Source organism: Hibiscus syriacus, unplaced genomic scaffold (genome assembly GCF_006381635.1).
Source record: "Hibiscus syriacus cultivar Baekdansim isolate YM2019G1 unplaced genomic scaffold, ASM638163v2 tig00110733_pilon, whole genome shotgun sequence".
Lineage (NCBI taxonomy): Eukaryota > Viridiplantae > Streptophyta > Magnoliopsida > Malvales > Malvaceae > Hibiscus > Hibiscus syriacus.
In genome coordinates this window covers 508393-526466 of record NW_024062845.1, presented here as the reverse complement: position 1 = coordinate 526466, position 18074 = coordinate 508393, and the positions used below count along the sequence as shown (strand labels likewise).

The following is an 18074-nucleotide window of genomic DNA, read 5'->3' as shown; positions in this document are numbered from 1 at the left end:
TGTTTGAGGGGTGATGAAAGTGTCTTCAACCCACTAGATAAAAATCTAGGAATTTAGGAATCAAGGTGGAAGAATTGACGCCACAAGTATAAGAAATTAAACTTGCTTAATCGATAAAGTTCACAACGAACTTTAAGGTGGGATTAAACTCACAAAAGTTTGTTTAAAATATGAATGAGATGCGTACAAATGATGGCAAGCCTCTTAATTTATAGGAAATGAGAGGGCTTGGCCAAATGGTTACATAGTGTTTCAGCTAGGTACATGTCTCTTAATGAAAATACAAAATTAATTGAATGAAGAGATATGTCCTTAAGCTTGGTGTTGGTTCGGGTAACCCTTCATAAAGGGTCTTGATGTTTCGGCAAAGGTGGGAAGACATCTCTTTTGGCCGAATGGTGCATGTTGGTTCATCTTGGCGCCAAAGACATCTCCTTTGGCCGAATGATGATGTGCCTCCTCAAGTTGGCGCCAAATCTCTCATGTGCAAGGCATGTGGTGTGGCTGAATAGTCATGGAGCTTCATCTCATGTCTCTTGGTTATTTAGGCCTCCAATGGATACAATCTCTTCACCAACGTGCTCCTAAGGGCATCTTCATGGGCAGCATCATTCATGAAATGTCACAATGTTTGGAAAGGTAACCTTTCATGTTTGAGCTAGTTCTAAGGTGAATGATCTGGAGGTGAGCTGGCCATAGGTGAGTTGTAGCATGGTGAACATTATGGCAGCTCCTTGTGAAAAGGTACCTCTTGAGGTGGCAACTATTCACAAAAAGGTACGATTTCACAAATTTTGACTTAGGACATATTTGAAGTGTCCTAAGTGGTAATGATGATGGTACATCTCCCTAGCTGAATTGAAGTGATCTTGTAGCTCAAATATTCAGCTCAATCCAGCTATGACCTCACGGGTCTCCGGACAACTTCTCACCAATTGTTCCTTATGCTCTCCTAAACGTCCCTATGTAAGTTTCCTTGTTGTTGCATGCTCTATTTAGCTCTAATATAGCTCCCAAGTTGTGGTCGCATGTTCCTATACACATAACATAAAGAATAAGTTAAGTACACTAACTATTATAAAGTAAAAATGTGCATATTATAAAGATGTGGACTATAGGTTATAATAATAACTCATGCATCATATAAAAATGAATGAATATTATTACTATAACTATAGATTATATGCATGAATATCAATCAATGAAGCAAACCATATGACATAATGAATGAATGCATATGTTATGATAATTCAAGTATAGTCTATTATGCAAATGTATGCTCATAATAATATATAGTGCCTAAATGAGTAAATATAATATAAAGTAAGGTAGAACTCCCTTATATTGAGCTTGATGGATCTTAAATGATGTGAGTATGTCATGAAGAAAGTTGGTGCTAGACAGGATCACACCATAACCCTTCCTTGACTGTAACCGACTCCGAATTCGACATATCTTTAGTAGGATCTTTGTCAGGTAAGAAATCGAGTTATCCAATCAACCCGTTTTTGTTCTTAAAATAAATGATCGGTGGCGACTCTAACCCACTATTTTATGTTGAAGCTCAATTCCGGACACAACTGAAAGACGGCTCTGACAAGGTGTTTTGGAAATATTTTCTAACAATATAATTCATTTTCCTGAATTCATTTTTGAGAAAATGTTTTCGAAACAAATAGACCCCAAAGTTTGAATCATTAACTTATTTTGTTTAGCTTAAATTTAGGATGAACAAGTTCAAATTAGACAAATCCAAATTGTAGATTTTATTAAAAAAACTTATTAATTAGTTAAGATTTGAAGAGTTTGAATCAAAATTGATATATCTAAACAATTAATCGTCATTTTTAGAAAACTCAAGAGAGGTTTGTTTACTCGAAAGAAAAACAATTGATATATTAATTTGGAAAATTGAGCAAAGCCAAATAGAAATGTTCCACTTCCGGGCCAAAAAAGAAAAATGTAAACAAAATGGTAACGTAATTAATTACAGTGAAAAAAAACAACAATTCGCCGTGTCGTATTAATCAAATACATAATCATGGTTGAGTAGTTTTCTATAAATGATTAATGAGCTGTTTCATGGCTTATAATCTTTTAAAATCTACCCGAGGATTTTTACTTTCTCTTCAAGACTAAGCCACTCTTTTTAAGTGGCAACACTTAATTCTTCGAATCATCCTTAATTCTTTCGAATCATCCATCCTCTCTAATGGACTCTTCCAATAGCTCCACTCTAAACACACACAGATTTCTGCTCAGAGATCATATCTCACCAGATTGCAATGACCATTCCAGAAATTTAAGATTCGACCGTATTGTTTTCGCAATCATGGTAGCGGCAATAAGTATCAGCACCATCTTTTTCATACTCTTCAAACGATTTTGCCGATCGGACAGCTCTTCGGAAGAGAATCCCACCATGTCGAGGCCGTCTATCGACAGCGAGCTCAAGCAGATTCCCGTCCTCGTATATGGAGAATTGACGGCGTCTTGCTCCGTCGCTGTTTTGGAGGTGGAAAGCTGCGCAATATGCTTGGAAGAGTATGTGAAGGGAGAAAAGGTGAGGGTGTTGCCGAGGTGTAAGCACATGTTCCATAAGGAGTGTATTGAAGAATGGCTTGAGGTTCCGTCTTTGCATTGTCCGATTTGTAGGGATCGGGTGCTGGAGCATTGTCTGCAATCGGCGAGGACTAATAATTGCAGGACTCAAAGGCATTATAGTGATAATCAACTGCAGTTATTGGCTCTCTATGGTACTGGTATACGTAATACATATGTCTAATTCTTTTCTTTTGTTCTTTTTTTTTTTTTGACCGGGATGATAATGGATTCTTCGTGTATCGAATTACATAGAATATTAATTAATTTTTTTATTAGTTTGGGGTGATTATAAAACAATATATGTGTGAAAAATTTTCAATTATTTGACAATAATCATTCAAACACTTACAAACATTGTATTCAAATTTATAATCTATAAAAATAACAATTATCATTTAACCACTTAGATCCCGAGTTTGGGCGTATTAGTTAAAAACTTAAATACAATATAGTTGTCACATTGATTTCTAAAATCAACACTTTATTTTAAAATATTTAAAATTTGTTTAAAAAGATATAATAGTGACTTATAACGCATTTTTATTAAAAAAATTAGTAAAATAACACCCAACATGAATTATTTAGAAAAATATCCCCCTAAATTGCTCTCATAAGACTACTTTGCATCCTACAAAATGCATAAAAGAACCTCGCATTGTATAGGCCTCGAGACCCGTCTGACGTGGAAGCACTTTTCAGATAACACAGTTTAATATTTATATAAACGACCTCGCGTTCTGCAAAACGCGAGGTCCACGAGAAATTGAACCGTATGAGTAATTTATCACGGTCTGTATTTTTTGACCTCATGTTTTGTGCATGATCTTATCTTTCAGTTGAGGTCAATATTGACACATACGAGATACTATAAGCGGGTTAAAAATCGCATTGAAAATGATTCAAAAGCTTGTTTTGTGCATGAAGAAAAAACTAAAATGGTTGGATAAACATATGCAATGGGTATTTTCGGATAGTTAATCTGCAAATTTTATTAATTTATAAGATTAGAGGAGTAATATTATAACCTATCTTTCAATTGAGGGTAATATCGGCACATATGAGACATTGAAAACGACGTAAAAAATTGCGTTGAAAATGGTTCAAAAGCTTGGTTTTTTGCATAAAGAAAAAGTTAAAATGATTTGATAGGCATGTTCAAGGAGTATTTTTAATCTAAAAGTTTTCGTAATTTATAAGATTAAAGGCGTTTCAATTGAGGCTAGTATTGAAAAATACGAGACATTATAAGCGATGTAAAAATCGCATTGAAAATAGTTTAAAAATAAAAGAAATTGAAAACTAACAAATATGTTTTGTTAATTACAAAAGTAGAAAAATTAAAAAGCATAATTAATAGATACGAGAACGTGACGATTAGGAAATTTGTTATTCATGTGTCCGGGATTTCTATAGATGGTTCATACTTTCGGTTGTCTAGTTATTTCTCAATGTTCGACCAAATCCTCGTAACAGTAAATCTGCTTTGATCGTGGACGACACTTTTTTGCGCGTCGTAGTGCAAAATATGGTTGTATTATATGTTCATCATCAACTTCATCTGGATCTCATTCATTTTCAATGGGAGGAAATTCGTATTGATAAACCTTGAATATGTACGTGTTTAGGTAATTATACCAGATCAATGAATGTCATGTAGTGAATCCATACAGAAGAGCAAGCAACAATGACGTACGCAAACGAGTATTTGAATGTTTGAAATACTCCACAGTTGTAGGTTCTTTCTCGTAAATTAACCAAGCATGTGTTGTGTTGTATGCCTTCCAATTGCCTCCAATATTCCAAAACACGGAATTTATTTTGTTCGCGAGAGATACATGCCGCATTCATTGCATTTGAATGCTACATAAATGTTCATCAATTTTTTAGGAGGTCTGGGTGGACTATGTGTCCACTTTCCATTCAATCAACTGCTTGTTTTTCCAATGTTCCAAAAAAGAATGTCAACCGATAATATGTTGCTTTGACAACAAAAGTGATAGGTAAATGTCGGACTCCCTTCAGTGATAAATTGATCACTTCATCCAAGTTTCTTATCATATGATCATATCGTCTACCCCCATCAAATGCTCGAAGCCATTTCTCCCTTGAGATTTTAGCAAGGTATTTATAGGCTTGTTGATTCATGTTTCTCAATTCTTGAAGCAACCCCTCAACCTCACGTACATAATGCGTGTGGCCTATCCATTAAAAATGCCATAATTAACTAAAAATAATAAATGAAAAGGTATTTTAAATCCAAAAGAATGAAAGTTGTACCCTTTCGAAGCATCATTACACGTTCATCTTTAGTCTTAAACTTTTGCAAATAATTTGCAGCAATGTGGCATAATCAGTACTGGTGATGAATATAGGGTGGTTGTCGAGACTGGCCCATATCTTGGATTGCGTATTTAATCCATTGCCTCTTTCAGAAATAAGACATATCTCATCATCTCTATCACGAAATATATGTGATAGAACATGTCTTCATAAGTTCTTAAGGAAGGATTTTCAAGAGTTTATATTTTCCTCTTCGATTATTGCGAATGCGATGGGAATAATTTTTTTATAATTATCTTGTACAATCGCCAATAACAATTTTTTTGTGTATTTATCATACAACAAAGTGCCATCGATCTGAACTATCGGATTGTAGTAAGAGAATGCATTAGCACAGAGTTTGTGCTGACGTGGCAGAGATTCTTGAACTAGGTCATTTGATATAAATAAATAATAATTTTTTGTTCTAAAAAATAAATAATAGTTTTAAAATTTTGAAACCATTACTAAATTTTCACTTATTACTATAATTTTTGTTCTATTAGCTAAACATATTTTTGACATGTTCGATTAATTCAACATATTTTTTTCATTAATAGAAAAAGTATGAAGCATTGAATATTTTTCATTTCAACTTAAAAAAAACTAATGATGTTTATATCTACTGTGTCGCACGATGGTGGACGACGATCTCGATGCGAATTCCTATGAACCAATATATCGTTATCATTGCCATCTATATGTGGAGTATCAATGTTCGCACTAGGACTAAAACTGGTATAAAATATGCTCTACAACAACGTCTACAAAATAATATTGGATCCAAAGTCTATTACTAATGGTGGAAATTGAAATACCGATGGTGAAATAGATGTAGACAGAAATGAAAGATAATGTGGTTGAACAAGAACAAAAAGACTATATGAAGGGGTAAGCGACATATAGGGACAAAATACGTCGATAAAAAAACCTTCTGTCGGAGGTCTTATTTACTAAAATAATGATTAACTCCCTATATGGTAAAATGATGAATGAGTTGAGTGGGTCAATAATGGTGGTTGCACGGTGTCTAAGGCTCTGCTACTAACGTTGCATGTGCCTATATTGTTTCTATGACGAGAGTGGAGCGTGTTTTCATCTTTAGCTTTATTCACCTTCGCTTCTACCACCACGTTGCGTTGATAGAAGTTGCATCAGTGGGCCATTTGAGGAGCCATATATATTTCTCTTGGTCACTCCTCTTGGTTCAGTATATGCGACTTCCCATTTTGTTTGTACCACATCATGTAATCATATGCATGTAACACCCTAAACCTGGTTGGCCTAAAGTGCCACACTGGACTGCCTAGACAACCTATGATTTCCAAAAGCATACCATTTTCATTTCAAAACATACTACATGGTATCAAAACAAACATGCATGACAGTTATAAAAAATATTTTATAAACCAGAGATCCATGACAAATTGCTTAAAATAAAAAAATAATACAAACTTAGAATCCGTTAAACCAAATAGATAAGTAGGTTCTATGAATACATATGCACACTAAAGTTACAGTACAATAATATGAGGAAGATACTGGAAGTCTTGCTGTGACGACGCTCTTCGAACTGTTCAAGCTAATGACCTACGAACAGAAAACATCCAAACTCTGAGCTTACAAAGCCTAGTACTATAATCACTCATCTAAAGCAACATTATAAGTCCCATAAGCATAAGCATGCTAAAGACATGGTATTAAGTAGTAGGTACATGCATGATCTTAACCAACTGCTACCTACTTAAGGTTTTACTGTTCTATCGCAGAAGTAGGTGTCCTATACTTCCCTTCATCCTTTGCTAAGAGTGTTGTAATGATTACACCTCTATTGGTCTCTACCTACACTAACTATAATTGATTTACATTATCTAAATGTGACACTGACACTATTGTGCATTATCTAAATGCAACACTGACTCTATTATGCTAAAGCTTTAGGGAGTTATTTAGGGTAATAAAGAGTAGCACATCCTTTACATCAAAAACTTCATCTAATTATGAAATCAAGCATAAACCCTAAAATGCTCAAATACTCAAATCTTAACAGATCATAATGTTTATGAAAGTCTTAACACCACAAAAATTGGAAATGTATTACCTTGATGTTAGAAACCCAAAATTAAGCTTCTTTCTCGACGAACTTTATTTTCTCCCATTCTTCTTGAACTAAAATGATTTCTACCCCCTTTCTCTTTAGTTATGGTACTTGGAGAGGAAGAAGAAAAAAATGAGAATAAAGAAAAAGTAAGGGAAGAAGATAAAGAGATATATAAAAGCTCTTATCTTTTTATATGGGATAATTATGTTTTTGGTCATTTTTCATTTTTTTTACTATGAAAAAATCTCATTTTTATGGTTAATTTGACAATTCTCAACCGATTAAGCCCTCACTCGGCCTAACAACTTCAATCATGAAATCTTCGGGGCCCATATACCTCTCGGTAAACCCGAAACTACTAGCTCGAAATTTGGGGTGCTATAACTCTCTCATCTTTGAAAGAAATTTCGTCTTCAAAATTTACTTGGATTGATTAACAACATATTCTTAGCTCACACACTTTGAAGCCTCGAAGCACCAAAAGTCTTACCAAGTCTGATCCTTAGGGAAGAAATCCTCACAACATGATATGCAACTTGAGAGCTCAAAAAATCAATCTACGATTTCTAAGGGTGCTACTTGAATCGAACCTTAAACAAACTTCGAGATACCTAAAGTAAAAAATCATATTCTTGTTGTCTAACATTGAATGCTCGGAATATTTCACATGGAAAATACTACTCCATGATTCAACAACTATCACTAAACTGCTCATTGGCTAACTCTACTTAATTAAGTTAACATATTACCCCATCTTATAAATCTTCTTTACTTATTGAACTTAAATAACTCAATATACTACACGTAGAGATACTACAGACAATTTGTAACACCCCCAACCCGTACCTAACTCGGATACGAATTCGAGATGTCACATTTACTATTAAAAACATTTAAAACTTATAAAAAATTATGAAAATTTAAACTTTCATTAAAATAAAGTTAATAATTTACATAAATATTGTCAAAATAGTACAAACATTGATCAGAGCATATGTGAATTACACTTTCCTATATGTCAACATCTATTATAAAACAAAATACATACTATGAATTCACTTCTGATTTGATCTTCAAGTGAAGATATGCTGCTCTGCCAAACCTAAGTCTGATCCTCTTGCTTCTCAATACCTATATGTAAAACACTTACACAATCATAGACTTAGTGAGGCATAAACTTATAATAATACATTTCTTATAAATATGAACATGCAACACAATAATCAAATAAAATTATCACTATCATTTCTGATTCTATCACATTACATATGATTCATGATAACCAATAATAATATGATAACATATAACGCAATACACACACTTTTCATATTCTTTATAGGCCCATGTATATACTGAGAACTTAAGGTATGCGAGTACATGGAGGTTGTGCACATATGATGTTACCACAGGTCGTATAAGTCCCAGTGAGTGGAATGTGAAATTTGTCCCAAAGGACCTATGAATATGGCCCAAAGGACCTATGAATATGTTCTGAAAGACCTATGAAACCCTCGACTGTTGGCATGCCAGCTATACCTAGAGATCTCATATCACATAACATGGGCATTAGTGTTATACTTCATATAAGCATATACTTATGTCATTTCTCTTGTAATCACATATTAAATGTGCATATAATAATCAATCTCATATCTTGTAACATATGTATTTGAGTACGTTCACATGAGTGATATAACATGTATCAAATCATATAAACATATATAACTTATGCATCTGTACATAATGACATAATGTATACATGTTCATAACTATTAAAATATGAAATTAACATAGGAAATAGACTTATCACAAGTCTTATTTCCATTGAACTATATTTATATTATGCACTCACCTTGGCCTCACTTAATTCCAAATCTACTTCTATGATTTTCTTTCTTTGGATTGATCCTAACTCTGTTGTCATTCTGGAACTTACTTGTGATCAATATCTACACAATCACACATTCCAAGTATTATAATTAAATCCTTAATTCTTAAGCTAAAGAAATATCTAATTTTATTTTTCCTTTTAAAGTAGTATCGATACCCTCTATAGGGTATTAATACTTCCCTTATTGGGGTATCGATACCATCCTGGGTATCGATACCCATTTTTGCATTATGGAATCCTTAATTCAAAAGTGATATTGATACCTTCCTTATGGTATTGATACCTATGGTATCGATACTATCTTCCCAGGTATCAATACCCTTTGAATGCCTTTGTTAATTTCAGACTTATGGTACCCCTGTACCAATTGTTGCTATTTTACTCTTGAAGTATCATACATGATGAAGCAGTACCGATACCCATTGCCCAGATTTTCCTTTTTAAGCCTGAAAATTTACTCGTATCATCTTAAACACTTCATGTTTAAACCCCTTTCATGCACTTAACTCAAGTATACATATATAAACAACTTCCTATTCATTCAACACCTCCTTAACCTCAAAATCTCATCTTAAAAATGAAAATCAAGAATCATACCAAATTTTCAACATGTTCTATTTTCAATTCTATCACTTCATATCTCTTAATTCAACTATTGACAAGTCAAATTTAGTTTCAAATTTCACTTATCAACTATTTTATAAGATTTCATTAAAAAATCCCTTATCTTTAATACTTCATATTTCCTTTATTCTTTGATTTAAAGATAACTTAAACTTTCTTAAGCTTAAGTATCATCCAAGGATCATAAACAATTCTAAAATTCAACAAGAAATTAACTAACAGGAAAACTCACATTTGTTTGGCTTTCACGTATGAAGGAAGAAGAAGAAGGTTGTTCTTGATATTTCCTTTTCTCTCTTCCTCTCAAATACATGTGTATATATCTCCTCCATCTCTCAAATTTTAATTCATTTCCTTATCAAATGGCCATTTTTCCTTCCATTCTTGCTTCTTTGATATTTAATCCTATACAAAATTTACAATAGAAGTCCTTAAACTATTCAATTTATCTACTTTAGCCAACAAATTCTGAAATCTTACAATTTGGTCACTAACCCGATATTAAGGATGTCACACAATTGCCACAAACGGTCTCAATATTGACTACTAAAGATATGATGACAATTATCGATTTCCTAATTACGATCTATAACTTCTTCTATGCAACTCTGATTCAATAATCATCTATGCTACTTGACTGATTCTCATTCATTTTTTCTTGTGTTTACAAATGTGTTACTCATCAGATCATGCATCTAAGAAAACTACAGTTTAAAATAGTTTAGTTTCTTAGAGACTCTAACAACATCTAACTCTCTTAGAGAGCATGCGACATAGAGTGAAGATCCATTATAATCGCTTTTTGAGTTTAAAGGTTATATGCCACTATGTCTGGTACTCAGGATCACTTACCCCAACTCTATTATTTGATGACAGTTAACGCTAATCAATCGTCACTTAAAGTACTTATACTATTATAGATTCGAGCATTAAAATCCATGGTATTACCCAGTGTTGCGTACTATTAAGTGTTGTATATAGGTCATGCTTATATACCAATACGAAGACATCACAGATGAGGTTTAGTTCATATAGTTAAATCACTTACTGTCTCTCAGAAAAAGGCATCAAACTATTGTCAAATGGTTCACTACACCTTGAGACTCATACCCCACTATCTTACCTATAGTACCCTTAGTACTTAGGGTGAGATCCAAAACTACTACATCAAAACATACATCCTATTAACTTACTCATCGCGCGTACATGGGCCATTTGTGCCTATTACCAACTGAAGTGACTTGGCACTAACTGGGATATATCCTGATAATTCTGACAACTAAGATGATCATCTTATAAGCTAGAGTGACTTGGATATTCTTACATGGAGATCTCTACCTCCAAGGCTGAACTTGGGATTACTAAATTTCTACGGTTAGTCACATGAACCCTTAACTGATAATGTGAACGCCTTTATAGTATTACATCTAACTTGACAATCCACAAGGATGTTCCCCTAAGGAACACGAAAGGGTGGAAGATCATGCTGCTATAAATTCTTTAGAGTTAGCCTTCAACTCAACAAGGAATGACCATCTATTCTCGTATATCTAGACCCGTAACCCTGAGGTCAAAGTAACACTTGTGTTAACAACTTCCCTTAGTTCGACTATCGAGTTTGACCTAAGTCCCCAAAGAATATTTAAGGTAGTCTTGTGATGAGTGTTCAGAATCGTCAATCTTTTCTTGTTATTTCTTCGTTTTGTGGAATTATTGTGCTAAATTGGTCGTGTTATGTTTGTTTTCGTGCAAGTCCTTACTTTCCAGAATTAGTGAAAAAATGAGTGAATTCTGCATTTTATTATTTAGTCATGACTGGAGACATGGGCACGACTCCTGGTACAATGCGGTGTGACGTGGCAGTTTCTAGAAGGTCCAGTCAGCGACGGGTTCTAAAAGACTTTCTCCGCACGCCTTCTGGAAGATGGACAAGCAGAGTTGCATTAGGAGACTAGTTTAAGTTTGAATTTAAATTAAAAAACAATTATCTTTAGGATTATTATTTTTTTCTTTGTTTATCCTTTAGGCTTTGAGAGACTATAAATACCCACTTGGGGTAAGCCTAAAATCATCATTCGGATTACAATCTTCTTTTCTCTCTTGTTTTTATAAAAGCTTTCTCTTTTTACTTTTCTAGTTCTTTTCATTTTTCTTTTATTTTTCAAGCTCTGTTTTCAAAATGCTAAGTATGACTTTTGTCATGCTTCGCTAAACTTTTCATAAGCCGAGAGCTGTCACGATGAATCAATTCCATCGAGAGAATTGAAATAGCCATTAATATCTTCGGAATATCTCTCTCAATCTCTGCGCTTATTTTTCAAAATCAAAACAGTTTTTGAAATCAAGGATTGACATTGGCCAAGAGGTTGTTGCGATTAAACGTGTGGAGGAAGATCTGGCTTATAGAAAGCAATTCGACTTCCTGGGAACACACTTGGCGAGATAGCTTCGCCAAGAGGGATTTGAGATTAAAATTGACGGTTATTAAAGCAACAATCAGAGTATGACGCCACAAACTTAAATGGTAATTGATCTGCGACAATTGATGTTGTTAGAATCATTACCGAAGTCGGAATCAAATATTGCTTTGGGTATTCGGTATACAAGATAGAGTCACGGTGATAACCCTTGTAGGCAAAGTAACCGACGTGTATCCCGGAGGGAAAATCATATTCGATGATCTAAAGGAAATTGAGTCAAAGCGAAGCTTGAGGCTATTTTTACAGTATTTATTCACAATCTCTACTCTCTTATTTTTATTTAAATGCTTTTATTTATTTAATCATTTTTTTACTACTTAAATATATTTTCTTACCAAAATCCCCCCATTTTTACTGTTTCATGTCTGACATAAATAAATCAGACATAAATTTATAATTTTCTAAGTCCTTGTGGAATCAACCCTTACTTCTCTTTACTACGTATTTCCTTTATTTATTGATTGAGAATAAGGAATTTATTTTGACATCAATCGACAGTTGTCAAATTGGCGCCGTTGTCGGTGACTTCGCCAAATTTACTAATTTTTTTGTTTTTGATTTATGACCAGGTCTAATCCGGAAGAATTAGTGGAGTACGACCCGGAGATTGAAGCCAAAGCTAGGAGACTCCACGCACAGACGCTTTAGGAAAAAGAAGACAACAAACAAATCTAGAAGAAGAATCGAATTCAGGTAATATAAATCCAATGGTCGATCTTGCTATCCGGGAGTTAGCCACGACTCCTACTGAGCAAGGGCCTATGTTCATTGATTTTCCCCAAGGCGAAACTCTGTACCAGTTGAAAACCAGTCTTATTCACTCCTCCTTAAATTAAGCGGATTGCCAAACGAGGATCCACACAAACATATCAAGGAATTTCATATGGTCTGCTCCAGTATGAGACCACAGGGAATAACCGAGGACCAAATCAAACTTAGAGCTTTTCCTTTTTCCTTAGCCGATTCGGCTAAGGAGTGGTTATTTTATCTTCCTCCTAATTCTGTTACTATATGGGCTCAAATGACTCGACTTTTTTTTACAGGTTTTTCCCTACGAAAAAGTAAGTGAACTACGAAAGAGAATACTTGGAATCAAGTAGCTTGATAGAGAGTCACTTTACGACTACTGGGAGTGGTTTAAGAAGTTATGTTTAGTTGCCCACAACATGGGTTAATCGAACAAACACTCCTTCAATACTTTTATGAAGGATTATCTCCCCTGGAAATGAAGATGATCGATACTGCCAGCGGTGGAGCCTTGGTGAATATGACTCCCACTGAGGCTAGAGACTTAATATCGACAATGGTCGTAAATTCCCAACAATTTCGTACAAATAATGAACCTTCTCGAAGGTTCATGAGATAAGTTCATCTTCCTTAGAAGATAAAATAGACAAGTTAACTGAAGTCATACTCTGTCTTGTTGCAGGAAAGACAGGACAAAACCGATTATGTGGAATATGTGCATTACTTGATTATCCAACAGACGGTTGTCCACTGATTCAAGACGATGCAGAAGCTCAAGTCAACGTAGTCGAAAACTTTCTGGGACCTCCCCAAAGAGCTTATAATCCTTACGGTAATATATACAACCCAGGATTGAGGGATCATTCGAACTTCAATTATGCTCAGAACCACAGACCGAATCAAGGCTATCAAGCGAGACCTCCACCACCACAACAACCGCATAAGTAATCATTAGAATCGATTGTCGAGAGGTTAGCACTATCCAAAAAATTCCAGACTCACGCTGAAGCCACTTCCAAGAGATGGACAAACAGATAAGCCAACTAACTCAAGTCGTAGGGAGATTAGAGTCACAAAGGAGGCTATCATCACAAACTGAGCCGAATCCAATAGATAAAGCTAGCTCCATTACCCTTTGAAGCGGTACAATTGTTGAACAACCAGACCCAAAGGAAGTAAGCGCAAGATCCAGAAGAAAGAAGAAACTTCGAACTCCAAAAGGGAAGAAGAAGCAGTTGATGCAGGATCCCAGAAAGAGAATGATAAAGAACAAATGGAAAATCTGACACCATCTCCCTATGGCGTGCCACCACCTCTTCCATCAAGGTTAGTTAAAAAGGATAAAAAACTGAGGAAAATGAAATATTAGACGTACTTCGAAAGGTGGAAGTTAATATACCCCTTCTTGAGGTTATCCGAATGTTCCAAGGTATTGTCGATTTTTGAAGGATCTCTGTACGACTAAAAGGAAGCTTACCAGGGTCGAGAAAGTGGATTTAGGTACGAACGTCTCAGCAGTTTTCTAACGACCACTTCCATCAAAGTATAAAGACCAAGGTATGTTTCAGTACCTTGTAAAATCGATGAGGTTAAAATCAAGCAAGCTATGTGCGATCTAGGTGCCTCTATCAATGTAATGTCTCTCTCCATCTAGAATTTAATTTCCACCAAACCTTTAAAAAGGACGAGAGTTACACTTTAGCTAGCCGATAAATCAATTATTTATCCTGAATGACTCATAGAAAATGTTCTAGTAGAGGTAGAAGATTTAATTTTCCCTGTTGATTTTTATGTGATTGATATGGAAAATGATTGTGGCAAAATTGGCTTTGAAATCCTCCTCGGCCGTCCCTTTCTGAGCATGGCAAATGCAAAAATTGACGTTCGAAGCGGTATTCTTACTATGGAGTTTGACGGTGAGATCATAAAATTTTATGTTTATAAAGCAATGAGATATCCGAATAACGTGCATAGTATTAATTTTGTTGGCATTATTGAACTTGTTGATGATGAATCTAACTTTGTTGATGATTTATGCCAGAAATCGGATGATAAAAAAGACGACATAAGGGAGTTGAAAAATATTTTAGTTTTTGATTCATATTTGATCTTAACTCATTTAAAAACTAAAGATTTACTTTCTCTTTTACAAGTACCAAAAATTAAGTCGAAACCATCGAGAAATTGTTTGAAGAAATCAATTTTTGGTAAAAAATATGTTTTGACGTCCATTCTTTTCGACATGATTTTTAATTTGGGAAATATTCGAATAAATCTTTGTGAGAATTTTCAAATTTCTCAAAGAAATTTCTTAGTTGGAAAAAGCGAATGAAGTGGAAGTGTCTGTCACGGAATAGTCTGAATCAGGTCGTCGAGCTAACGATGTTAAACAAAAACGCTTTATGGGAGGCAACCCATTGTTTTCGACACCGCTATATTTTCATTTTTACCTTTTTTTGTTTCGTCAAGCATGTTTAATTAAAATTTTATTTTTATTTTGCAGGAACCTAATATTTTTATTCGAACTTAAACTGCAAGAAATTACAGAATTATGATTCGAACAGTGTTAATTTCAGAGTCCATTGAGAAGTACATGATCGAATCAAGCAGAGAAAAAAAAAGAGTCTCCAGCTGTGCGCACCGTTTAACTAAACGACAGACATTAGAAAAACTCATAGAGGGGTCGGCGCAGGTTAGCAAACCCCATTTTTTCTCTTCCACTTTTTCGTTATCTTCCTACCGCCCAACACCCCAATCCCTTCTCTTCCCCTTTTATTTTACTATGCCATGGACCCCACCCTATCACCTTTCATATACCTTTTTCAATTTTCAAAACACTTTATCATTAAACACAAAATCCATTTTGACTCCTATTCAAACTCCTTTCCCCTCCACGCACGGCAGCACCCAATTAAACCCCATTCAAACTTCTTCCCTTCATCTTCTCTAACTCGACCACCACCCGAAACATACACCACTCATCGCTCCTCATCCTTCTCACCGCCGGAGGCTTCAACAAAAAAAAAATCTACTCGCTTCAATGTGTTCATGCCACTCGTTCCTCCCTAATCTGCTATGGTGCGCTCTGTTCGCCGTTCCTCTTCACTGCTCCCCATCACTGTCCTTCTAGTCCACGCCAACCATAGTCACTACTTCCTTTCGTCCAAAACAGTCGACTTTCCATCATGTTCGATGCATTCGACAGCATCCGAAAATACTCCTGAGGTAAATTTGATTCTATTTTCGTTATCCATTACTAATGTACTATCCCGTTTATGGTTTTACAGGAGATTTAGATGATGGTTTTCCACCGACGACGCCACTTGATAATGTTTCCAGTTCACGGCATCAAATCAGGCAGCCCACTTCACCGTCCTAGCGCCTTTCACTGCGGCAAAGGCTGTGGCCGACATTAAAACCGGGGAGTACTCTATTCCTTCTTTTGCACTTTAATTTTCCGTTTTGAGGCAAAACGCTTTAAGTGAGGGGGAGTAGACGATAGGATTGAATTTCCCTTTTGCTCATATTTATGTTTCGATGCTAGTATGTGTTAATTGGATTTGTCAAAAATTTCATTGATTGTCTTTGTCTTGTGGAAAATTTTTGGAATGCTATGCTTGTTTGGGAACACATAATTGTTTAGGTTAGGATATTATTGATAGAGAATAGCATGAATTGTGATCAAGTTGGTGCTTTTGTGATATTCCATGCCTTTGTTGGTTGAAATGTGATTAGCTCAATGCATGAAACAATTTAGTGAGATTTGAGCCTTTACAAGCATATCATTTTCGCTCTCATTTTGTTGGATTGAGTGTGTTAAATTTGACATTGGTATTCTAGAACCTACATGTTAAATATTGTCGAGATTACACATGAACATGATGCTTAAAAATGATTTGGGCACCTTAGGATTAACCTTTCCGTTTCCCCACTAAATTGCCTACCCATGCTACTTTCTCCTAGTTAACCACTTTTGAGTCATTTCTATTTCTTTATTTTTACCACATTTATAAACCCAATCCTTTTTATTTAATCCTTATTTTCTACCTTTTTCAGGGCAAGTGAACAATTATCCGATGTATGCTCCATGAAAAAAAATGAAAAAATAGCAACATTCGAAAAGAAAAAGAAAAAAATGCTGTTCAAAAAAAGAGAGAAAAAAGACATGAAAAAATGAAAAATAAATGGGGAAAAATAACAAAAGTGTGAAAAAAAAAGAAAAAAAATCAAATGCATTTTTTTGTTTTATAATTAGTCTTTTATTCTTGGTGTGCTTAATGTTTTAATAGAGTTGAGATTATCATTTGTTAGTTCCTTGCCTTGAATATTTAGTCATATATTTAGCTTTTTCCCCACCTTTACCTAAGCCCGTTACAACCAATAAAAGACCATTTGATTTATGTATCGTGTTCTTATTAGTAGTGGAGATTTGATTTACTTGCAGGCCTATGGTAATGTCATGTCGATTCTGACATTGAGCGTTTCTTTACCCCAAACACATTGAGTTATAAGCATTGAGATTGATGAATGAATGGATATTACGATTGCACTTGACTTGTTCCAATTGATGATGTTCAATTGATTGATTCTTGACTTGAATTGTTATTGTGGTCTCTACCTTGCTTCCTCGGATATGAAACTTGATAAAGAACGGTAAATGAAACTTTTGACTAATTTGATTAATCATACTTAAGGACAAGCATGAGATAAGTGAGGGGAATTTGATGAGTGTTCCAAATCGTCAATCTTTGCTCGTTATTTCTTCAGTTTTGAGGAATTATTGCTGCTAAATTTGTTGTGTTATGTTTGTTTTCGTACAGGTTCTTACTTTCCAGAATTAGTGACAAAACGGGCTAATTCTGCATTTTTTTATTTGGTCACGACTGGAGACATGGGCACGACTCCTGTCATGACACGGTGTGACATGGCAGTTTCTATAAGGTCCAGTCAGCGACGACTTTTAGAAGACTTTCTCCGCACGCCTTCTGGAAGATGGACGAGCAGAGTTGCATTAGGAGACTAGTTTAAGTTTGAATTTAAATTAAAAAAACAATTATCTTTAGGATTATTTTATTTGTTTTCTTTGTTTATCCTTTAGGATTTGAGAGGCTATAAATACCCACTTGGGGTAAGCCTAAACTCATCATTCGGATTACAATCTTCTTTTATCTCTAGTTTTTATAAAAGCTTTCTCTTTTTACTTTTCAAGTTCTTTTCATTTTTCATAAGCTAAGTATGACTTTTATCATGCTTAGCTAAACTTTTCATAAGCCGAGAGCCGTCGCAATGACTCAATTCCATCGAGAGA

At 34.8% G+C, this 18074-nt stretch overlaps 1 protein-coding gene across 1 annotated transcript; it reads left to right on the top strand.

Moving 5' to 3' along the window:
* Nucleotides 1-2332: 2332 nt before the first annotated feature.
* On the top strand, nucleotides 2333-16145 carry LOC120139239 (RING-H2 finger protein ATL74-like). Its single transcript, XM_039154543.1, has 2 exons — nucleotides 2333-2762; nucleotides 16054-16145. The coding sequence occupies exons 1-2, from the start codon at nucleotides 2333-2335 to the stop codon at nucleotides 16143-16145; spliced, it is 522 nt and encodes a 173-aa protein (XP_039010474.1).
* Nucleotides 16146-18074: the final 1929 nt, after the last annotated feature.

Excerpts from the sequence above, each read along its gene's own strand:
- LOC120139239 (XM_039154543.1), top strand. The coding sequence starts at position 2,333 with ATGGTAGCGGCAATAAGTATCAGCACCATCTTTTTCATACTCTTCAAA. Across the intron at positions 2,763-16,053 it reads ATTGGCTCTCTATGGTACTG|GAGATTTAGATGATGGTTTT; the intron begins GTATACGTAATA and ends ATGGTTTTACAG.